Source organism: Solea senegalensis, linkage group LG1 (assembly GCF_019176455.1).
Source record: "Solea senegalensis isolate Sse05_10M linkage group LG1, IFAPA_SoseM_1, whole genome shotgun sequence".
NCBI lineage: Eukaryota > Metazoa > Chordata > Actinopteri > Pleuronectiformes > Soleidae > Solea > Solea senegalensis.
In genome coordinates, this window is record NC_058021.1 from 27,880,429 (window position 1) to 27,905,065 (window position 24,637).

The 24,637-nt window shown below is 41.2% G+C and overlaps 3 protein-coding genes across 3 annotated transcripts in view; 2 read left to right on the forward strand and 1 right to left on the reverse strand.

Moving 5' to 3' along the window:
• Positions 1-285: 285 nt before the first annotated feature.
• On the forward strand, positions 286-5,613 carry abcf2b (ATP-binding cassette, sub-family F (GCN20), member 2b). Its single transcript, XM_044029943.1, has 15 exons — positions 286-369; positions 1,538-1,688; positions 1,835-2,047; positions 2,208-2,390; positions 2,510-2,681; positions 2,862-2,957; positions 3,064-3,166; positions 3,387-3,482; positions 3,710-3,829; positions 3,942-4,031; positions 4,118-4,228; positions 4,326-4,388; positions 4,487-4,615; positions 4,702-4,905; positions 5,008-5,613. Exons 2-15 carry the CDS (start codon positions 1,550-1,552, stop codon positions 5,122-5,124), a joined length of 1,836 nt encoding a protein of 611 aa, XP_043885878.1. The 5' UTR covers positions 286-369; positions 1,538-1,549; the 3' UTR covers positions 5,125-5,613.
• si:ch73-173p19.1 lies at positions 5,614-13,743 on the reverse strand. Its single transcript, XM_044029932.1, has 17 exons — positions 13,407-13,743; positions 12,224-12,330; positions 11,994-12,133; positions 11,744-11,904; positions 11,505-11,663; positions 10,705-11,140; positions 10,251-10,352; positions 9,693-9,783; positions 9,389-9,612; positions 9,054-9,296; positions 8,869-8,967; positions 8,462-8,655; positions 8,158-8,332; positions 7,913-8,069; positions 7,657-7,810; positions 7,057-7,168; positions 5,614-6,973 (listed from the first exon to the last, which is right to left on the reverse strand). The coding sequence occupies exons 1-17, from the start codon at positions 13,425-13,427 to the stop codon at positions 6,798-6,800; spliced, it is 2,751 nt and encodes a 916-aa protein (XP_043885867.1). The 5' UTR covers positions 13,428-13,743; the 3' UTR covers positions 5,614-6,797.
• A 2,551-nt stretch (positions 13,744-16,294) lies between these two features.
• slc4a2b (solute carrier family 4 member 2b) overlaps positions 16,295-24,637 on the forward strand; it is a 41,318-nt gene continuing 32,975 nt past the window's right edge. The window contains exon 1 of the mRNA XM_044028807.1: positions 16,295-16,311. The gene's annotated coding sequence lies outside the window, so the exon portion shown is untranslated. The remainder of the gene's footprint in view (positions 16,312-24,637) is intronic.

Consider the following 24,637-nt stretch of genomic DNA (forward strand, 5'->3'; position numbering starts at 1 on the left):
AACACTCTGAAGTGTTAAATACTGGACCTTAAATCTGTGCTCAGGCCCCCACTGCATTCATTACCAATTCATGTAGATTAATTAATGAAAAACCAGGGAGTTAATTTCAGCATATATGTATATATTATAATAACATTACATGTTCATTAAAAAACAAAAAAAAAACAATTATGTGAATGAAATCTTGCTCTAGTGTGAGGACTACGTATACATTTTATTGCCCATATTGAGGGGCGGGGCTATATCTTTTCTCCGCCCTTGTTGTCCATATATGGTTAGTCTGGCGATCCGGCGTGCGCCTTCATCCACCCGGCAAAAAATTGGACACGAGACGTCGGTGTGCTCCGGAGACCGGTACTGATTTTCAAGGTAAGAGCGATATTAACGCGGTCTGACAATTCACACTCAAATAGGGGACACACACACAGTTCATAAGAACAAAACACCGGCTTAAAAAACGTTCGTTATTCGCCGAATTAGCCGCCTTCAGTGCTTGCCATAGCTAGTTGGGCCTTGCGTCAAGTGAGCTTTAGCGGCACAGGCCTGTCAATGGTTGCTCATTGCCGCTATTAGCTTAGCTAGGAGGCTAACGCAATTAGCGAACAGTTTTAAAAAATATATATATATATATACATAATAGATATTATTTGCCTCTCTTGTGTGACACCGTTATGGCACAATGCGTCGACTGTCCTGACCTAGTCATGTCGTCAACTTGACATTCTGACGTGGGATAAAAATGTACTGCCATTGTTAGCGGCATTAGCTTCCTTTAGCCGCGAACAGCCGGGCTTTATTACGCGAGGAGGACAACGTGTGAGCAGGTGGGACTGAAAGGGGTTAGCATTTCCTCTACGTTTTACAGTCCGTCACACTGTTCCGTTAACTGTATCAGGCCTTAAATAAAGATCGACCGAGCGGTGTTCGTATTATTAGAAACCAGACATGAGATGAATCGGATGATTCTTTACGCAATACATTAATGACGATGCTTCACCGGTACTTGGGTATTCCCACCAGTTTCTGTCAGCGATGAGTCATTTTTATCCAGTGTTATGCTGCCAACCTGTAACTGGTTATATAGCTATAATCTTGCTGTTGTATAAAAACATACAGAGAAAATGTCACATATTTAAAGACCATAACAGCGGGGTGTAAGTGTAAAATACAGCCTATTTAAATCTTTATCAGCTTTTGTAGGCAATCAAGAAGTCATTTATGTTAATGTTAATTTAGGACTTTAATACAGTAAATACGGGGTTCAAATAAAATGCTGCGGTTTAAAATGTGTATTTTAAACGAAAGTGCTTAGTTTTAGTTTGTACTTACTCCTTTTATTTGTATTTTATGTGCATTACACTCACTGACTGGTCTTAATTCCCTGGACTGCTTGTTGAGATCCAGGGAATTGAGACCAAAATGTGTTGGTTGCCAGTGGTTTATCAGATATAGGTCTGTCCTTTTACGGACATCTGCCTTGGAATCAAGGTGCATTCTGATATCTGATGTTCAGAGTAATATGTGTCCTCTTTGTTAGCTCTGCACAACCATGCCATCCGACTTGGCCAAGAAGAAGGCAGCAAAGAAGAAGGAGGCTGCTAAAGCTCGCCAACGTACCAAGAAATCTGATGAACTAAATGGAGATGGTGACCAACCAGAGACCCAGCAAAATGGAGCAGAAAGCAATGGTGAGGGGTGCACTGATTTTTTTTTTTTATTTTCTTTTTTTTTTTACTTTAGTTACTGTTAAAGGTTTGGTTGCGGTGAAAACAGTTGAACCTTTGTCTAACCTTTTGTCCATAAGTGAAAAGTTTGTCTCTATTTTGTTTGACAGACATTGCCAGTTTGACCCAGGAGCTGGATGAGTTTGAGCTCCGGAAGACCGAGGCACGGGCTGTGACAGGTGTTCTTGCTTCCCACCCCAACAGCACTGATGTTCACATTAGCAGCCTGTCGCTCACCTTCCATGGGCAGGAGCTGCTCGCGGACACCAGCCTGGAGCTCAACTCAGGCAGACGCTATGGCCTCATCGGACTTAACGGCACAGGTATTTGGTTCATCAAACGTGGTACATTTGCAGTGGTGTCTCTATTTATAGACGGACACGGTGTTTTCTGACAATCACGGACCTCTTCAAGACATGTTGAACTGCTAGAGTTGTAGGAGGCCTAAAAGAAAAAGCCATTAAAGTTATTATTCTGTTTCAGGAAAATCCATGCTACTCGCAGCCATTGGGCATCGAGAGATTCCCATTCCAGAGCACATAGATATTTACCACTTGACCCGAGAGATGGCCCCCAGTGAAAAGACGGCTCTGCAGTGTGTCATGGAGGTTGACGAGCAGAGGATCATGCTGGAGAAGGAAGCGGAGAGACTTGCCCATGAGGACTGTGAGTTACTTGTGATTTTCAATATGCAATAATAAACTGCAGAGGGCACAAGAATGAGCTGTCTTGCAGGTACTTATGCCGTTGAAATCAATGGTAAATGTATGTCTTTCCATTTGTAGCTGAATGCGAGAAGCTGATGGAACTGTATGAGCGTCTCGAAGAGCTGGACGCAGACAAGGCAGAGGTGCGAGCCTCGCGGATCCTCCACGGTCTGGGTTTCACTGCTGCTATGCAGCATAAAAAACTAAAGGACTTCAGTGGAGGATGGAGGATGCGAGTTGCTCTAGCTAGGTGAAAACAAAGTTTATATTGACATCATTCACTAATATACGTAAGCTGCTTTGTGCCGTTCAATTTGTTCATAGCAGATGATTCTTAAATTATTTGAACATACTTGTTTTATTTAGTGTATAAATAAAATTTATAAACATTTTATTTAATTTTACATGAGTGTCTACATTGTTTTTGCAGAGCTTTGTTCATCAAACCCTTCATGTTGTTGCTGGATGAGCCCACAAACCACTTGGACCTGGATGCTTGTGTGTGGTTGGAAGAAGAGCTCAAGTCGTGAGTCCCACATTATTTTTATGTCTTCATTAGTCAAATTAGTTACCTATGTGATTACCGTGTTTATGAAATTGGTTATGAATTAAACCTTTGTGGTTCTATTCAGGTTCAAACGAATCCTTGTGCTCATCTCACACTCTCAAGACTTCCTGAATGGCGTGTGCACCAACATCATTCACCTACATCAGCGAAAACTGAAGTATTACACGGTAAGACTACTTGACCCAAGGCCTCTCGTGGTGTCTTAAAACAAAATGACTCATTGCCAGAAGGCTTTAACAGCCTGGAAGCCTTGGAAGTCTGGTGTCTCTTAAACTGTACCCTCTTTGATCTCATTATGCTAAATAAGGAAACTGTGGATAGGCTGTTACTATTAATGTCTGTGGGAAGGCCGGTTGGATGACCATGCAAATTTATTTTTGTTTTAAGGGTAACTATGACCAGTATGTGAAGACCAGGGAGGAGCTGGAAGAGAATCAGATGAAGCGCTTCAACTGGGAACAGGACCAGATAGCACACATGAAGGTACAGGAAAATTCCACGCTCATAGAATGTTGTATTTTAGGGCTTTACTGGATTACGTGCATTTTAAACAAAATATATAAAATATATCAACCTGACAAGAGTTAAGGCTACAGCAAACCTAATCAGTTGGCAGGGAAAAACCTTACATGTCAATGATTTTATTCTACGCAGTCATATGATTCAGAGAGTCCCACACTTAATGTTCCATTTACACCACTCTCCTCCAGAATTACATAGCCAGGTTTGGTCACGGCTCTGCAAAACTGGCACGACAGGCACAGAGCAAAGAGAAGACACTGCAGAAGATGGTGGCATCAGGCTTGACTGAAAAAGTCGTGAATGACAAGGTATTGTATTGGTTTCAGATTCGTAGGCTGGTAGTACTGGTTTAAAAGCTCAGCAGGTTTTGACCCAGTGACACAAACATTTGATATTAACGCTTCTCTCAATCACCCACAGACCCTGTCATTTTGTTTTCCTCCCTGTGGGAAGATTCCTCCTCCTGTTATCATGGTTCAGAATGTGAGCTTCAAGTACAGTGACAACACAGTGAGTATACTTGGTATTGTAGCGTGTTCACTGTATGTATGGGTTGATATTCTCTGTCTCAACCACCTGTTAAATGTTCCCTGTAGCCACACATATATAAAAACCTTGAGTTTGGGATTGACTTGGATACACGAGTAGCTCTGGTGGGGCCCAACGGAGCAGGAAAGTCGACATTACTGAAGCTGCTGATGGGAGAGGTTGGTTTAAGTTCATTTTTCCAGGATCTGACAACAATGTTTTTTTTCCCTTTGTCTCTCTTTAGAGTTGCTAATGTCTTGTATTTTCTTGTTTTAGCTCCTACCCACTGACGGCATGATCCGCAAACATTCTCACGTCAAGATTGGCAGATATCATCAGGTAAATCATAGGTTGCACTAACATCTAAATCTGGGATAAAATCAAAGCATTTCCTAAGAAACAGTACATTTTAACATCTCCCAATGTGTATATTCCAGCACCTAACAGAACAGCTGGAGCTGGACCTGTCTCCTCTGGAGTACATGATGAAGTGTTACCCTGATATCAAAGAAAAGGAAGAGATGAGGAAGATCATTGGTCGCTATGGCCTGACAGGAAAACAGCAGGTGGGAATGACTTTTTCTCAAATGTACTTAATGGTTAAAGAACAAAGAAGAATCCTTGGGGATTAACACCTGAAACCATCTTCTAGGTCAGTCCCATCAGGAACCTGTCAGATGGTCAGAAGTGTCGGGTGTGTTTTGCCTGGCTAGCCTGGCAAAACCCTCACATGTTGTTCCTTGATGAGCCCACCAATCACTTGGATATCGAGACTATTGATGCATTGGCAGACGCAGTCAATGAGTTTGATGGCGGCATGATGCTAGTCAGCCACGACTTCAGGCTAATTCAACAGGTACGGATTACGATTAGATGGATCTGTGTATGTTTGTTCAACAAATAAGTAAAACTTCATTATGACCTGCACTATTATAATCTCCCATCTTCTCAATGCCAGGTGGCTAATGAGATCTGGGTGTGTGAGAACCAAACCATCACAAAGTGGAAACGGGACATCCTGGCCTACAAGGAGCACTTGAAATCAAGGATTGAAAATCAGGCACATGACATCTGAAACGGCCGCACACTGAGCCCACTCCTTTTGTCCTGCGTCATGCATTTGATCTACAAGCTCACAGAAGGCTGAGACAGGTTTGCACTGCAGGAAACATCCCAACCAGAACTGAAACAATCTCTTATGCATCTTATTGAACACGTCTCTTCAACATATTGTACTGGTTATTTTCAGTTTTCGGTTTCACAGTGCTGCATCTTGCTAAACCCAACCCCACTCCCTTCACCTCAGGCTGCACTCTTGATTGGCTGATTTCACCTGAACCATCTTGGTGCATTTTGGAATGCATTCCATCGTGCTGTGTTCATAGAGAAGTTTTATTTTTCCAAATGTTCTGTTTTTTCCCCCCGCCATGTATGCAGCAGCTTTTAGGTCATATTTTATGATATTTAAAAGTTGACTTTTGTTCCATGTAAAACATTTCGGCCTTATTTAACAATGTAATGCAATAAAGGATTTGTCTGAATAAACAGAACATTACAAATGGTATTTAGATTGAGAAAACCTTTATTCTTCAACCCTGATGAATACAGTGGTCGTATCCACAAATCAAAAGGCTTTAAGGGAAAATAAACTATTTTACATCTCTGTAAACAAGAGGACAAAACTACATGTGAAACGAAATCGCTTTGGATTCTGATGTAAGCTGCATGGCTGCATAGATCCTATCGATACAGTTTTATGACTAAGTAATTCTCTCGCCATTTCTCCACGTAACTAAATAGCTTTACTCACAAAATGAATATTGGTATTTCTTGGCAAACAAAAGAATCTGAAGGATTCTTGAACAAACATGAGGCCAATGCATCTCCAGGATGCAATTAAACTACAGCAAGCCAGGTGAAATACATACAGGTGTGATTTCAAAATGTTGTCTGGACCTTTTTAGAGGGACTAAAACTGGAATGGAAACATGATGTTGGACATTTAATGGCAAACAAAACCATAAATATTTTTAATTTAAACTTAAAACAGTGGCGATCAAATCCATGATAAACTGAATTTTACAAATGCTAAATAACAAGTGTTGAACATGATGGTTTCAAAACTGGTCATGCTCTAGCTTGTACCAGAAGGTCTTGCATGTACTAATAGATCAACTCATAGATCAACTAATCTATCATGAACTGAGATGTCCAGTTCTAATACTAGTGATCAAATAATGACTGAAATGAAATCATATGCCTTAATGTCTACCAAATTATCAACCACCTTAGGTTGAATTAATTAGTTCACTGATTAATCATTTAATGTTATCAGCCTATTTTAAGTCTGAAAATCCATGCCGTTATGTTGCATTACCAAAAAAAAGTAAATTTTTTGCACCAGCCAAGAGAAACTGCCGTCTCCAACATACAGGTCTGCACTTAAAGCTCCGAAGTTTGTCAGGTGGCCTTCTCCAGAAAAGCTGCAAGTAAATACTGCTTCTATATACAGTATGTAAACATGTGGCCTAACTGTTAAACACAAGCCTCTTGTTAAAGGTTTCAACTTGGCATGCATGTCTGACCCATTAGTGGCACTAGCTGCAGTTGAAACGCTGCAAGTTGGAGTGCTTTCATTACGCTGTTTCCAGGTGAGGCTAGAGGCAGCGGGGGTTAAAAGAGGACCACAACAGTCGGCGACGGCGCTCTCGGGGATAATATGCGAGGACCAGTCGAAGGTAGTGATGCTCACTGGGCTTCCCATTCCTCATCTGACACCTCATCAGGTGGGATGGTGCGAGTGTGGCAGGCCTGTATGTTGCTGATGTTGGAGAAAGAGAGGAGGTTCGCGATTCCAATCAGGCTGACACCGGTGAAGTCCAGATTCACCCGAGCCAGGTGCATGTGTTTAAGAAACTTAAGACCTAAAAACAAAAAATACCATTAATTACAATGTTTTACAAATAAGCTCACGATGAAATATTTGGTTCAGCGTGTGTCACCTTACCGCGGTCTGTGATCCGTGTCCGTTTGAGGTTAATCTTAACCAGCTGATTACAGCGGATCAAACCTCTCTTCACTACAGAGTCTCCCACCCGAGTGTTGGCTAACCCTAACACCTGAAAAAACAAACATTAAACATCACCACACAACCATACAAAGAAAAATGTCTTCATTTTCTTATGCCTGCCCCACACTAGAGGATAATTGGACAGATTTCGATCCCCAGCTGGCCCTTCCAACAGCGATGGGTTGATTTTAACAGATTATCCTGTAGTGTGAGGGATCAACAGGCACACTTTGCACTTAGCGTCATTGGACGTATCAGAGGCTTCTCGATTTCAAAACAAGTATTAAACACAGAGTATGTATTCTATATATACTGTATGTATAAGCGGAAGTTAAATTTGTAAATTAAGAACGACGACTCCCACATAAACATCATGCATGAACCAACTTTAAAACATCTGTATCTGTGGGAACTTCCTCAGCTGACTGACAGTTCCACACATTTGTTGGTCAACTGGTATGGGCGGCAATGTTTGTTGCATTCGATGTTGTTGTTGGTAAATTCAAAATCCTAAAATCAGAATGACCAGTGTCTCACCTCAAGATGCGGCAGACAGACGATAAGTTCGGCCACTCCTCGGCTGGTGACGGCCGTCTGGTCCAAACACAGATCCTGCAGTTTGTGCAGCCCATGCAGAGACGGAAGTCCGGCATCTGTCACCTGAGTGTTACTGAGTGACAGCTTCCTCAGCCTGCATACATAAAACACAGTGTCTGTGTCAACGTGGCTGTTGTGATGGTACTCAGACACCTGTTTGGTTGTAATGTGTAAGGTAGAATGGTATGGTACTGACTTAGTCAAGGAGGAGAGGTGTTTAACTCCTTCATCTGTGACTTGGTTGTAATCCTTCAGGTCCAGCTCTAAGAGCAGGGACAGATTGGAGAGGTGAGACAGCCCAATATCGCTCACAAAGAAGCGTCCAGGGAGGATGAGGTGGGTCAACTTTAGACCTGGAAGGAAGGTAGAAGGCTTTCTATAAGTTTGATTTGACGAACACTTTGTCTGCTCATTCCTGATCGTTCATTCCCAGTTACTCACCTGAGATGATCTGCAGGGCATTGTTGCCATCGTGAAAGCGAATTCCCCCCAAACTGAGGGAGGACAGGGCAGGGAGGGTGGCGATGTGCATCAGTGACTCCTCTGTCACGCCAGTTCCATCCAGGTTGAGTGTCTGCAGGCAGGGCAGCTCTGCCAGAGCTGAGATATCCTTAATCTGAGGAAACAAGACACATCAAAACAAGAGGTTGAAAAGAAACAGTACATCAAAAGGCAGTAAGGACTAACTGCTGAAAGTCTGCATTGAAAACGATGGCATGGTCTGTGCCCAGCGGGGCTGAAGTACCTCCGTCAGCTTGATGCTGAGGTGTCGCAGGTGTGGCACACAGGCAGGAAGGACTGCCAGCGTAGCTTCAGTCACTGCCGTCTCATTCAGGCTGAGCTGAATGAGGCAGGACGGAGCCGACTGGAGGTACATCACCATCCCAGCATCGCTCACTTTGGTCTGGTCCAGAAACAGGAGACACAAACTCTTCAAACCTTTAAAGAGCCACAGGAAATGGAAAAACAACTATGATGTGCAAGAAGATCACAAAGGGAAAAAAAGCAATGAAACACCAAGTCTTTGACTCAGAGCAGCTTAGGCTAGGGGGACTTGCATTCTTGCACGGAACTCTATCTACTATTGAAGCAGTGTTAGATAATGTGTTTTCCACATATTACAAGTGTCTGAGCCTCGGTCAAAGCACTGACCTGTGATGTGCTGCAGACAGGAGTCGGTCAGTTTGCTGCAGGAAGAGAGGTTCAGGTACTGGAGTTTGACCAGGCTGGACAAGATTGACAGACCAGAGTCTAAATAGAAGGAGTTCAGGAGTTAAAGAAAACACTTGTTGCAACAGCCTCATGTAGAAACTACTTTCTAGGATGAAAACCTGTACCTGTGATGAGAGGCGAGTTGACAAGACTCAGGTGCTTGAGTACTGTAAAGGCCCTCAACTGCCGCAGGAGCTCGTTGGTGGAGTACGGGTAGCAGTTAAGAACAAATTTCTGCAATGGGCAGCCGAAGAAGAGCTCCAGGGTGCGTGGACGAAGAAGCCTTTCGCGGGACATGTGGTTGAGCAGAAGCTCTGCTAGCTCAGGGGTCAGACATGCCAGACTACTGCTGTACTGCATGCTGGGAGCTGAGAGAGTGGGGACCACAATGAGTAAACAATGAGACACAGTTGACTGAAAATCACAGAATGGTACTGTTGGATTCTCTGTGGTCTCTCACTGGTCATGAGGTGCACGGTCGCACGGGTAGCCAAGGCACATAAAGATGGTACGCTGAGTGTCCTGTAGGGCCTTTTAGGAGGCGACGGCTGCCCCTGTGAGGCACTGGGGTCGTCTTGCTGCGCAGCTCTTTGAAGACGTTCAACTGCTGCCAAACCTGCAGCTCCAGGTGCAATCTGACCTCCTGCATCCTCGGGAACTGCTTGGTCATCTGCTGCAGCCTCCCTGAAACATGCACATTCACACACACACACATATTACAGTTTGATGTAAATAAGACTGGAGTACACCTTCTAGACACCCACCTGAGTCGATTGCCTTGCTCTGGCCAGTGATGCCTTAGCTCAAATCCTCCTCGAATCCTGTTCTCCGGAAAGAACGGCAGCCTTGGCATTTCTGTACAAATTGACAGTGGCAACATTAGACCACAAGCATAAACTCTAAACTCATCTAACACACTAAACAAGTCAGTCAAAGTGGAAAGAAAGTACTATAACACAACCACATAATCTATATGATTGGCTGTCCAGCTTTAATCACTTAAGGAACTCGGCTCTGATTGGCGAGGCTCAGGAGTTTTGAGCTGCATGTTTGACAGAAAGAGGCATTCACCTATGTACGTCCTAATCCTAATCTTTGTTACGCATGAAACATGTTACTGGGACAGGGTCTTATGTTCTGAACACTGTGAAACTTATACAATGTACAGCTCACAAATTAGTGTACTATTAGTTAATAGTTGTGGATAAAGAAGTGGAGGTGTGGAAAAGAGGGGAGGAGAAAGGAAGGGAAAGACAACAGAATTGTGGGTCGAGTGAGTGTGTGTGTGTGTGTGTAACAAGCCCAGTCAAAGGGAACAGTACCATTAAGCACATAAGGTGGTTCTTCCTCTCGTTCTTCGTCTTCATCAACCTCTATGGCAGCAGCTTCCTCTTCATTATCAGGAACCAACCTCTGGCCTCGCCCTGTTAAGCACCAAAAATACCATGTCGTGACAAAGGGTCAGGTGCACTTCTGATGGTGAAAGTGAAAACACGGTCTACAGCTCATTTTAATTTATCTTCAGATTTTGGGCCAGTTTTGGAAGAACTGGGCAATGTTTTGTTTTTGGGAGTTTTTTTGGGTCCAAATTACAACGGGGAATTCTTTTAAATTTGCTTTCACTCCGAAAGATGGGAGAAAAAAGGTGAAAGTGATCATTTGAGAGTCAAGAAAAAGGGTCATATCATTAGAATCATAACTTTAATTAAGTCATACGTCTAAAATGATAAAAAAATACCCACAATGTTCTTTTTGACATAATAATATCATACCTACCCCAGAAGTGTGAAGGCCCAGACAGTGAAGGACCAGCTCCAGGAATCCCTGCGTAATTCACTGCTTCTTCCCACACTTGGTTGGGTAGTGGTGGTGGAAGACCCGAATCCTCCGGGACGGGAATTTGAGGCTGAGGAGGCACAGCACAGGGAGGAGGCTCATTCTGTGCCGGTAACGGTGGATCTGCAAGATTTGGTGGATCCTGAGGTGTTTCTGGAGGAGTGGTCTGAATGCACAGGGCAGCATTGGGCGTTAGGCCAAGGGAGCGCAGTGAGCACGCGAGTTCTGCCTCCCCAAAACGTTTCCGAGGGAAACCCTGGAGGAGAGAGAAGGACAGGAGGGAAGGGTGACGTCCGGAGATGTGCTCCACGACGCTGCGGAGGGGGGCATCGGCCGGGAAGCGTTCACGGATTGACTCGCCGGATGGCAGCCGAATCTGCAGCAGAACACAAAAATGACAACTCTGTCATTCCTCTGTTTATACTTCTCACACAAGATTTGATAAATTAATTTAACGATGCACATGTACAGTACAGAACAATATCATGCTTGTACATGATATTATTTAGGTAAATGAGACTTGTCTTTATGTTTTGGATATTTTACTTGATTGATATTGTGTTTTATCATTTATTCATTCATCTTCTACTGCTTTATCCTCCACATGAGGGTTGCCGGGAGCACTGGTGCCAATCCCAGCTGATATAGGGTGAAAGGCGGGGTGAGATTAAAATGTTTTATTTATAAATGTGCAAATGAACCATTAACCAATAAGCAAATAAAGTTCTTCAAGGATCTACCATGAGGACACAGTTGTTATCGACATTTGTCTGAATCTGTCCCCCGAGCCTCTGCCCTTGACTACTAGGAGGTGAAGTCTCTGTGACAGCGCCTGTCTGGGTCTTCTGCTGTAAGCTCTTCCGATCCTCAGCTATCCGCTTCAACACCAACTCACGCTCCTGGCACGAAAAAAAAAAAAATTCATCATGTGTTTGCTGATATATTTTCTCTTTTGCCAGCTTCCTTCTCCACCACTGACCTGTTTCTTTTGTCTTCTCTCTGCTCTGGCTTCCTGAGCAACACGTTGTCTTTCTTGCTCTTCAAAGTCACTTTTATCCTGTTTGATGCGAGACTCAATGGGCAGTGGCTCTGGGGACAGGTTGCCTGATTTTGATGGTCTCAGCACCAATGAAGGGCTCGCTGTTAAAGTCAGGGACAATCGAATAGTTAGTTTACAGACAACCTAGTCTAGGATACGACTGTTGAGCCAAAACGTAATAGTGCTAAACCTTGACTGCCAGTGGGAGATGCTTGTTGTTGGGAAGTGTCTGTTGCCTCTTTAGGTGGGTTGAAAGCAGAAAACGCTGTCTCAGCAGGCTGCGGTGACTGCTTGACCAGCTTGTGCCGTGGATACTGACCCTGTAAGAGCCTAGTAATACACAAGAAAGGACCACAGCATTTAGTGAGGATGTTTTCTTTGAAAATGAGAAAGACAACACTGAATGGCAACTTAACTCACCACTCAGCTGCATCTGGCACTGAGAAATGCCCCGCCTGCACAGCGGCCTGGATCTGTTCCTCTGTGAAACCCATCTCACTGAGGATGAGGAATAACTCCCCAATGGTCTGTAAAACAAAGTCAAAACACAGATGTTTGATTAAAAATGGCCAAAAGGGCTGAGCAAAGTACCCAATCCCCCATTGTTCCCCAGGCACTGCTCAGTGACAGCCTGCTGCTCTTAATTCTATGAAGGTTTCAGGATGGCCTGAATGCAGAGAAGGAATTTCCCCTGTGGAACAGATAAATGACGAATGATGTTATGACAGTTTTGTGTTTTGTGCAAATATCCGACTTTGCCACAGTAACACCTTTTAATAAAAGTCATGCTATTCAAAACAATTCATCTACCACATCTTGTTACCTTATTTCGCTCATTTTGAGTTGGATACGATAATCAAGGTTACATACTAAATTGTAGAAAACAAAACTGTAAAATTCTTCAGCAACAGCTATTGCAAGTTTTGGTTAGATTAAACCTTCCACTGCAAAGTTATTTGCTGCAACTTTGCTACCCCCCAGCACATGTGACAGTCATGTGACATTAAGAAAACCATTCGATCACTTTTAATCCCGATCTTGTCCACAAATAGAAGATGCATGGATGCTAAAAACAATTTCGATATTTTGTGTCTCAAAAGCGCTAAATACAATATGTCATCGTTTTGATTTTTTTATCGTGATATTATTGATATCGTGTCCGCGTAGCATATCATGAGTTACCCTGTGAGTCCCACCCCTAATCAATACCATTAACTGTGTTTATGCGTAAACAACATACTGACATATTTATTTTCTCTTTGTTTGTCTCGCAGGCATCAGGATATGACTGAGACTAAAGCTGCAGCAGTTAAGCCATTTAAACATTTTAATTTATAAGTTGTCACTGCATATGTTAGCTCGTCAGAATAAAAACATTAAAATGGATACAGTGAAGTCAGCGAATACACATTACAGAGAAGCAGGGGCTAGCGTGCAGCTAACGCTCGCTGTGTTGTTATGATTGTGCTATAACCAGGCTGTTAACGAGTGGCGTTAGCATGGCGGCTAATAGTTAGCTTGGAAGAGCTCGGCAGCGAGGCTAAAGCTAATATATTAGTAGAGTAGTGTCATGTCAAAGGTGGGGAGGAAACGGTCATCTTACCGAGGAGGTGCCGGCACTCATACCGACGTTTCAGCTATATTGCCGAAAAGAAACTGGTGCCAATGAGCAACGTTGTTGACTTCCTGGGTTGTCCTGCAGCAGTGTCGCCTGCGAATATCGTATGCTAGTAGCTGCGCTGACCTCTCACTTTTAGATTGACAGAATATTCACATCAAAGCAGCCAACCAAAGGCGGACAAATCCAGTCTGCTCCTCAGTTAGCTTACAGAAGCCCCAGCCCCAGCAATGACCATTTATCGCCTCCGTGACCGGACGCGACCAAGTAATGTGTGGAGAATGATTTTGTTGACTCAGAGAATGAGTCATACTCCCGTGATGTCAGTGGAAGATAACGGGACACGGGACTGCAGTCAAGTGAGCCTACATTAAAGGAATTAAAGTTTAACTGTGGATAGCATGAAATATCGCGATATTTTGCGGGCTGAATTTGAGTTGCCAATTATCAATTAAAACAAAAAAAATATATATATATGTACATATATAATATTTTAATTGAAGGGGGAAATTGTAAATAAAATACAAATAAGTATTTTGATAATTTGTGTAGCAATATTATATCGCTTTTGAGACACCAAGTATCACATTTTATGTTGCAAATACATATAATGATATTGTCTATATTCATTGCAGTGTAGTTGAATTGTTCAGTTTATTCAGCATCGTCCTTGTGTAGATGGAAAAACCGGAGTCAGATTGCACAGCCAAATTTCTAAGTCTGTCTGGTATTTCCTACTAAAATATATGGATTTTATTGTTTCTTCTTTGCCTCCCCACTGTCTTTGTGTTATATTTCAAACCATTTATGTATATTAATAATGAAAATATTGCTGAACTGTGATAAACTGAAAATGAAAAAACCCTTATCCATTTTGTGCACCACAAGCACTGGTACCGTAACACCTCACATAAATGAGCACAATTTTATATCGAAAGAAAGAAAGAAGGTGCTGTATTATCAGAATTGAAACATAGTAATTATTTCCACCTGCAATTACAGTAAGTCACCAATAGATGTCACTCCCGCTACATATTGACGTCACCTTCAATAATGACGTTACATCTGCTACAAAATGCAAAACTTTATTGGCCAAGATGATTTAATCAAATTACAATATAACCTTCATCCTCTAAAAGTTAAATTATGTTTCTTTTCACAAAAATATTTTTGTTCTATTCTAAATGTATTAATATAATCAGATTACAACATGCCACCGTGAAAAGTGTAAATCAGATCCTCATTTAAAAGGAAATTCGTCTTCAAAATGTCTAAATAGGCCAGCGTTATTCTCAATTTACCGAAAAAGAAAGTCTCGACACATTTTAGCCAAACAAGTAGTACAACACTGTGTCTCTTGTGTGTCAGCTGATGCAATGGTTCATATATTAAGTGACTAATTTATTGTGAATGGGGGGAATAGCCAGGTGACTACACAGAAAAGCCTTTATTATAAACAGAGCTGCGCAAGTGGAAGACTACTACTGGTTGATAATGTACAAATGTGGAATGAATAATGTGAATTATGTGCTAATATGAACTCATGACAATGTGGTAATTTGATTATCCATATTATTTTTTACAAATATGTGACATATAAGCAATTTTCCACACACTTAAACATACAATTTGCTCTAACTGAGCGTATGGATACTACAAACAAAGAGCTGATATTCGTAAGCCTGGAGGTCTTGTGCCTTCAGTCTGGACATCACATGTATTGTCTATGTTGCAAAGATGTTTAACAGGCCGAGTCAAGTGAAAAATAAAGGTAAAATTTTTGAGAAAAATACATTGAAATGAGATTTATGATGATATTTCACATCATTTCAAAATAAAAGTATTCATTTTGATATGGATTGTTAATTGTTGACAATATAAGCACATTTTTGATGCAAAATGAATCAAAAAACATACAGAGATAATTCATTTAAGTGGTGGGCCTCAGTTTGAGACCTCTGGTCTAGTGTGTAAAATTTAGATTACATTACTTTCATTTGGCAGAAACTGAAATAATAATTATACATATATACATTATATGTATATTTTTCATATGTGAATTGTCCATAAATGACAAGCTAAACTTCTTTAGTGTTTTGACATGCATCTTCACCTGTAAATGTTACTGAATTTTACAAATTGTATCTTTAAGTTTAAATTTGTGGTTTGTTATTTTCATGAATACAGTTTACGTGACTTAATCCAGTCTTAGTAACGGGTAAATAATATAAATAAACATTAATGAATGTATTCATTACTTTTTTGTTGTTTGTTTTAGGAATATTTCTAAAATGTGGACTTGGCCCCAGAGGTTTGATGATGATGATGGTGACGATCATCATCACCCCAGCGGAAATTCTCGTTCATTGTGGCCTTCGTCAGAAAATGAATCATCATGTACGCACGCGCAGCCACTTGTTTCTGGAGGAGGCGACGGAAAAAAATCACAGGAATGAAACCGGAATTTGATTGATATTGTATTCAAAACAAAAGCACAAAAAAAATCAACCTCTTGAATCTTGACTGGATTTCCCCCATCAATTTCATTTGGCCCGCCACTTAATATAAAATTATGATTATTTCTTTATTGTTTTTATTAATACATTACTTTTGCATCAAAAATACGTTTATATTGTCAGAAATGTATCATTCCATGTCAAAACAAACACTTTTATTTTGAAATGATGTGAAATATCATCATATAAATTAGGTCATTTGAGTTTGAGACCCCCTGAATTAAAGGATTTCTGTACCTCCTCCACTCACATTCACCAATGCTGTGGTTGTTTTAAGAAGATTTTTATTTTGAAATATCTATGCCGGATGTGGAAACGTCTTTATTTAAGGCCTATTGACACCGGTTCATCAAGTCATTCGGAGAGAGTTTGAGGTGAGTACCAGACAGCGGCGTGTAGATAAGCTTCATTATCTGTGATGTTCTGAGCGCAATTATGATGTGTCTTCCTCGTGATATTGATAAATATCTTGAAGCGGTGAAGTTCGTGAAGTGCTGACTTTATTTTCCCGTGGAGCGGTTGTGTGTGATGACAGCAGCCACTTTGACTGCCACACAGACACGAGTGTGTCCAACGGTGTCCACTGCAGCTGGTGTGCTACCAGAAGACTGCGCTTTGTTTCAAGGCTTTTTTTAAACAAGATAACATTTAAAGGAGAAGCAGCGGAAACAAGTTAAGGCGTTTGAAGAGAAACAAAAACACTATAATTTCCGTCATATATTTTATGATTTAACATCGCAGGCTAACGGTGACTCTGACAGCAGCAGCAGCAGCAGGTTGTGGTCAAGGATGTCCCCGTCTGTGACAAATCCTTTCCTATGTCCTTAACAAATAAAGGAGGCGTTCAGACTGTGTGGAGACAGAGTGTGGTCAGATTTACTCATTCTTTCAATCATTCGTTCATTAATTCATTGGAGCTTTGCGTTTGAGTGTGTTGCTTCACATGTCATAATCAGGGGCGTTTCAAGGGAATTTGGGGGCCTCATGCGAAAGACAGCTTGGAGTCCTTCGTCAACACCACTTAGTAGTTGTTAAAAAATGTAAAAATAAAACAAACAAAAGAACTCCAGTTTGGAAATGCTGGCTTTGTTTTTGTCTAAAATCAACAATGACTTCAGAATCTTAAAAAAAAGAAAAGAAAAAGGGGAACCATATACAAACAGATTTTTTCCCCAAAGTGCACTGTGACCAAAAAGTGACATCTAATTTCTCCTTGCAAATTGCAGTTGTTTGCGTGATCACTGAAACATATAAAGCCATGTTCCCACCAAGGTTATAATAATTTTAGTTTTGAGTCGTTTTTAGTTTTTGTAAATGCTTAGTTTTTGTTTTTTATAATATGGGGTATGCAAGATGCAAAAAGGTCATAGTAAATGTTGAGCGTCATAAAAACCAAATAAAAGATGCCATTTTTTTGCATTTCCATTAATAGTGGGGTGGAGCTAGACCCACGACACGAATGACTAAGTAAAGGTACTGTTTTTTTACTGCTATTTTCTCAGTTGCAATGCAAGCCAGACCGAGGACTTTATCGTTCCAAACTGTACCAGCGCCGTTCTCCATTGTTTTTGACATAACGATGACATCAAATCAGTAGGTCGTAGGTCAGACCAATACTTCCCCAGACCTTATCGTTCAAATTCAAAATATTAGAATTATTTTATGTCATTTAGCGGAACGACCTCATCCTTTCCAGACTCCTACTCAGTCTCAGGTTTAAGTTCATCCCTCCTTTTCAGGAAACTAAAGTGGCCTTTAATTACTAGAAAGGGTGTTGGTGTTCTTCGCTTGCAGTAATCATCCTCTTCAATACTCAAAACATGCATTTTGGCTGCTTTGTCTGGTCTAACTGCTGTAGAAACTTGCCAGCACAAAACACTTTTGTTTGAAATTGATTATACACGTATACAAACGTACTTATATTTGGAATATTCAATTTCTCCTACTTGATCTTCAAAATGGTTTCACTTTGGACCTTTCATGCTTCTTTATATGTATTCATACCTGTGCCAATGTTCTTTCTTATCTTCATGAATAGATGGATTTGATTAAGTGGAGTTTGAAGATCGTGTGGTGATCACGGATCGTGTGAGTAACACGGAGAATATATTATGGTCTGAGAGCTAAAGAGGAAAAATTCTACACGATTATCTAGTAAATATGAATCACGTTGCGCGGGTCGAAATATGACGTTTTTCACAACGCAAGTTGTGCGACATGGGAGTACAGTGTCTAGTGATGGAGAATAAATCGTGATTTACATCCACACCACTCTGTTTTCATTAAGAAGATTGAAAATGCCGCTGGCTCCGCTTATAGTTTGAAAAGTGCAAGTCAGCGTTTGAAAACAATTACGCAGTTTTACACATTCGCTCTCTGATCAGTTCTATCTTCAGATTGTAAGGGAGGGGCAGGACTATAAGCAGGGGGCGTGACTTCAAGTTGTCTAATCATCCAGAACCACATGACACAAAATAAAAGAAAAAGAACAGATCAGAAAAGTGGTCAACCACACCTTTATCTGTCACAAATATTAGGCTTATTTATCCACACAAGTCAATTGTTTATTGACTTCATAAAATACATTTATGACTTTACCACATTATCCCCCAGTTTGGGAAATGTGGCCCCAGAATTGTCCCTCTGTCACGTGGCTCGTACCCTCCAGCAGGAAGGAGGAAGGATGTGTCAACTCTGCTGAGTCACCAGTATCGTCTCGTTGTGCACTCCAGGTTATTCAAGGAGAAACAAAAGCTGTGATACAGCATAAAGCGAATATCTTTTCCTGGCGCGTATTAAATGTAAATTAAACAATGAAATGTCCTTGAAGTGCTCGGAATAGGGCACTCTGAAACATTTTAGTCACTGAATCTGCCTTTGTTCCATATCTGAACGACATCTGATCTGAAATTTCTTTGCAGCTTGGCTTTCTTTTGTCACACGATCCGCTGCGGTGCTTGAACTCTTCATCTTATCTTTTTTTTACAATCCCACTTTCAACTCTTATTTGTTTTCTCTGCCACAGTGGAATTTGTCAAATAGACTTATTGTTATCGGAGATAAAAAAAAAAAAAAGAAGTCAAATCAGCGCGTCTCCACATTCCTGTTGTGAAATGCTTGGTCATGCAGAAGAGAAGGAAGGAAAAGGTAGATAATAGGCTTTGTTTTTATCATGGCCTATTGATGCTTTGTGTTTGTTTTACCTTCCCCTCTGCAGATAATCAGATCCATTATTTTGTCTGTAAACACATCAAGCCTAAAAAAAAACCAATCCAGACCTAAACACCATGATTTTTGACCTGTTTACTAAATACTATAGAGTTGTACAGTTCAATTCCCTCAAAGAAACATGCAAAGTTTAGTCCTCTTTCATTCAAGAGGGACTAAACATTCAAGTACATGTTGGCTCAAATATCTTTTTTTACCCCAATCCCATCTACCACTGCTGTTCCCACAGGACTATAAAGCTAAATTCTCATGCCTGTTTATACTCAGTCTTTATACTTGAAGTGTAATCACGCGACGTGTTGTTTCCCAGGAGTTTAATAAAAGGATGATTTGTGTTTGAGCGCAGTACGAGATGTTAGGGCCTTTTGTTTTGGTTGTGGGAGCTCTGTGGATATTTTATTCCTCTCATAAATACAGTTATTATTATTATTGCAAGCTTCACATTATTTGCATTATTTTACGACAATCTGCTTTTAAAGGGATAGTTTGGCTGGCAACTGATTTTAGCCACTTAACCAAAGACAGAGCAATAAAATCGAAGTCAGACTTTTCCATCAGAAAACTGATCTGTAAACCATTCACTTTCCCACAGCAAAATCCATAGAGAAAATCAGCAATTTTACATCCCAGCACACAGGAGCTGTTGATCCACTGCTGCTGTCATCAGTAAATTGAAATGTGTTATTTTGTGACTTCCTTGTTTGAAATCCTGCGCTGATTTACCTTAGTGACGCAAACTGACCACACGAGGCAGCAATAGAACAGCAGCTCCAGTGTCCCCGCGAGCTAAAACCACTGATTTTCTCTGTGGACTTTGGTGTGGGAGAGTGAGTGGTTTAAAGACTTCAGTTTCCCGTTGTAAATGACGTCAACATATCCTTAAGATATCGTAGACTTGAGATGATGTGGATTTTTGTTATGTTAAGTGTCAGAACCTTGTTCACACCCTTTAAATGTAAATATAGAGAACAAGGAGGCCTTGGCTAACTGCTGATCTATTTAAAGGGAACAAAGACTGGACTTGGTTGTAGGTATTTAACTTAAATGAGCTTATTGTTGAGGTCATTGACGTCACTTCTTTTGTTGGTGCCCCTGGCTGTTGTAATGGCTGTCATTGGAGTCACCTGAGACCATGCTGGTCAATTAAGGCCAAAGCTAAATCCACACTCATGGGTTTTAACACATCACTTTTTCTACCTATGAGTTACGCTTCTGGTTGTTAAACCTCCTGAGAATAGAGGACATAACAGCTTTAAAGGTGGGGCATGAATGGCTTCATAGTTGTAGAATGCCCAGTTTCTCTACTTTAAAACCACCCTTTCCTATCCATCCATCCATCCATCTATCTATCTATCTCAGATTTAGTCTTTGAGTTTGTGGCTGTTGCATTTCCATGTGGTGTACTTTAACTAATTTGGTTCCAGCTATTTTAAGATATTACAAATGTGTTCTTTTTTGGCACTTGGCATTAGTAATGTTGCCTTACTGACTCTTCTCTTCTCCTCTGCACACCTCAGCAGTGTGCCCTTTTGCTGGGGTCTGTCATCTGCCTTGTGTTTGGAGACTCAAGAGTCAATTTAAAGTTATTAAAGTCTCACTTTTTGTATAGGGTGTGGAATCTTTACCATCAACGTTTATTTGAATGGCGGATCATCAGGAAACCAGAAGCACCAGTGTGTAAGATTTAGTTGTATTTAATTGTAACACCCTTCCGTTTCATAAACAAATCGGGCGAACTACTGTGTCCTTCACATACCAGAAAGGATATCGTTCTTCGTTTGCATAGTAAGCTTGTGCTTCAGAACATGAAACGCATGCTCTGGATGGTTTGTCCGTTGAGGCTGCTGTAGAAACGGTTGTTTTATATTTAACAGTGATTGAGGATTGTGCAAGAGGAAAATCGCAATGTACGTTTTAAGAACTTGACCAACTTTGGGTTGCAGAGGAAACGTCGTGTTTGGTCATAGTCTGTCCATGTCTTCATTTCATTTTATATCAAACAGTTCTTTATTATAAACTTGACTTTGACAGTGGAAAAAGTTTCTATTTTGAAATGTGCGTCGCTCTGCTTCAAGGTTTAAAAAAATACTTGACTGATGAGATGTTTATTTTTTCATAATGGATAGGCATTATATTAGCGTCCTCCTCAGTCTCTCCTCACCCCTGAGACAGGTGCTGTCTAAGCCCAAAGGACGGCCGCTGCCGTCCGAAAGCCTGAAACAGAATGAGGAGTGAGATAAAGATGGACATACATTGACCCAGAGAGCAGCTGTCAGCTGTGAGAGACTGGACTTGCTCCAGTGCCTCCGTGCACATCGAGTCGTGCTGAAGTGCCAGACTCTGCCAGACCCTGACCGAGGCTGCTGTGGCCACTGGGCCGTGACGAGCGGAGAAGGGAGACTGTGATGTCTGCATGTTTGAAAGGTTGAAAGGCTCAGGACGTGAAACGCGTGAGCTATTTCAGGCCCAAACACTCAGAAGCTACAGCGGCACAGCTATCAACATACAGAGAGCCACAGACAGGCCAGCTGTCCGAGGCATACAGCTGCCCCGAGGCCAGTGTTTGTTTTACGAGGATACACAGGAGATTTCATGGGGTCAGGTCACTGGACTCGGTTCTGGTGAGTTTTTCTCAGTCCATTTTTGGACGATTGAAGTTAGGCTACAACATTTTTACCACCTTTTTTCTTTTGTTATGTTATTCTCTTTAATGTAAACTGTTTCTCCTGTGTTTTTTTTTTCATGTCATAGAATATGGCCTAGTTGAGGACTTGAAGGGGGAGAAGAATAACAGGAAGCCGGAGAGAGAGTTTCCGAGTTGTATAACATTTAGGATGAAAGCCACAAAAACTGAAGTTGGGATGTTATTGTGCGACGAAATGTTTTTGGATCAGCCAAAACATTTCCAACACTCTTTAAATGCATAGGAATCTGTTTGGTGGCCTTTTCATAACTTCAACGACAAACTTCCTGTGAAAGGGAAACATTTGGTACTACTAATCCTTTTTTTATTGTGTGTCCTTTTCACTAGTACTGCTTATTGTTGTGTATTTGTTGGACTGTTGTGCTGCCAACGCTCTCTCCTTACAGTGCAAACCCACAGGGAAACCAAACGAGACAAAACAACAGTGTCATTTACAACTTCCGCTAAAATATAAGCCAACTCCTTAACTTCCACTCCTTTGTCGCCAAGGGGAAACTTGGACTATGTTAGGTAACGTTAGCAAGTTCTGGGATTCAACATTGGCCTAGAGTGAAAAACGGTGTTTAAAGTCTACTTCTAACTCTGCATATCGTCCATTCCCATGATCCCACACTGCTTCCTAATCTCATCAAATGTTTTTTTTTTTATTTATAATGAGAGACCCCTAGTGGCAGAAATGACATTCTGTGTATTTAATTTCATCACCTTCATCCAAGAAAAAGTTTAAATTTAAGTCTCGGCAAGGACGAGAGAGGACAGTGTCTCTGTGCTGGGTAAACAAGCGTATCGTGTGTTGGTCATGGCTAAGAAGAAGGTGGCAATCGTCCGTGCGTGCATGAAGTCATCCTTCTTTATATAGTTGACCACTGCAGATTATCAGCACAGTGTTGGGATTGAGGAAAGCCCCAGACTATGAAGTGGACTTCAATTTTTAGCTGCCTTTACTGTGTTTCTTTTCCCCACAAGACTTGCATGTGACTCCATAGTGATCCCACTTCCCAGGGGACAAACGGATCTCCCACACACACTCCTGCAGGGATTGGGTATTTCTATAGCCCTAAGGCTCGCGTAAGCTGATGTGGAATGCAGAACTTATTTAGCAACTTGTTTAGATCACGGGACTGTTCTTTGTTCGCTGCGAAACACAATTATTCCAGTAACTTGTATGACTTTAGGTGGGATTAACGGTGTAATAGTGTTGATTTTTCCAGGACTTGACTAGTATTTATTTCCCCAGCCAAATACGTCAGGAACCTGTGCAAACGTTGACGATACCATGCCAGGGTGAGCAGACAATCCAGATGAACTGCAACGTCTTTCTCAGCTGCTTAGAGATGCAGTGCAGGTGTTCACACAGTGTTCCACAGTTCCTCTTAAAGTCACTCACGGTTAATAATTGAAGACACGTTATTGCTTTCCTGCTCATTTCACAAACGGAGCACACGAACGTGAATAAACATCCTGATGCAGATTTATAAACACATCCAGCAACGTGTGTTTTGTGATGTATGTTACCGTGGTAACCGCAGTGGCATTGCCTACTTCACAAGATCAGTTTCTTCTCATCGTGAGGGATGCTCAGGAGCTGCCTGGTGGTGAATTTCAATCTAAAAGAAAGTCCACAATGACTGTCTGGACTGTGTGATTTGAAATGATCACTGGCTTGTATGCGGTTATAAAAATTTGACTTTTGACGCACTCTCCCCTTTAACAGATGCGTCACTTATTGTCTTGTGTCGCAAAAGGAAGTTGTGTCACTACAGTAAATTGGAATTGACAGACTATTTCCACATGAGGAAACACGGTGTGTAATCATCATGTGGGTAAAGAATCATGCAACTTTATTGCCCGATTTAACCTGTTTTTTAAAAATACTAGGTTCTTATTTTCCCACTTCAACCCCCCATAGGTCTGGATCTTTGTGAGTGGAGTTTGCGTGTTCTCCCTGTGATGTGCGTGGCTTGTCTCCCACAGCTCAAATACACACAGGCTGGGGTTCTTTAATTGGAGACCTTGTGTGTGAATCACGGTTGTTTGTCTCTGTATGATGGACTGATGCCGTGTCCAGGTTGAACCCTGCATCTTTCAGTTTATCCCTGAAAGGTCCAGTGTGTAACATTTGTAAGGGTTTATTGGCAAACATGGGAAAAAACTATTCAGTGTATAAACTGGCTTTTGTAGCCTTAGAATAAACCATTTTTATGTACTTTGTTTTATGGAGGTTGCCATCTTGTGCCGACATGTCTCAACTGCAGCTTAAGCAGACGTGCATTTTGAAACGGAAGCTTATTATGCAAACGGAGGAGAAAGGCTTTGCCCACTTTTAATCCAGTGCATAAACAAATTGAGAAGAAAGAAGAAACGTCAGAGAGAGAGTGGGATATTGTGAAAGTGTTTCTATCTTTTCTATTGTGAAAATGCACTTGGGAAAAGAAGGGGTGAGCATCTGCAGTACCACCAATAGGTGTCATTAATTGTCACACAGTGGAAGTTGAAAGTTTGGATGGATGAATGGATTTGGCAGCAGTGCGTCCCTAGAAATGTCAGTTTAACTGACATTAACGAAATATTGAGTAAAAACGTTTCTTATTTTCACGAAACTTAATCTCCTCCCTATAGGGCTGAACGATTTTGAATAAATATCTTACTGCGATTTATTATTTTGATTGCGATTGCGATGTGAGAGGGAATAGTCATTTTTACATAATCTCATTTTCATTAGAATAACATATTTAAAATGATTTACTGTGTAATATTTGTGCAGGTGT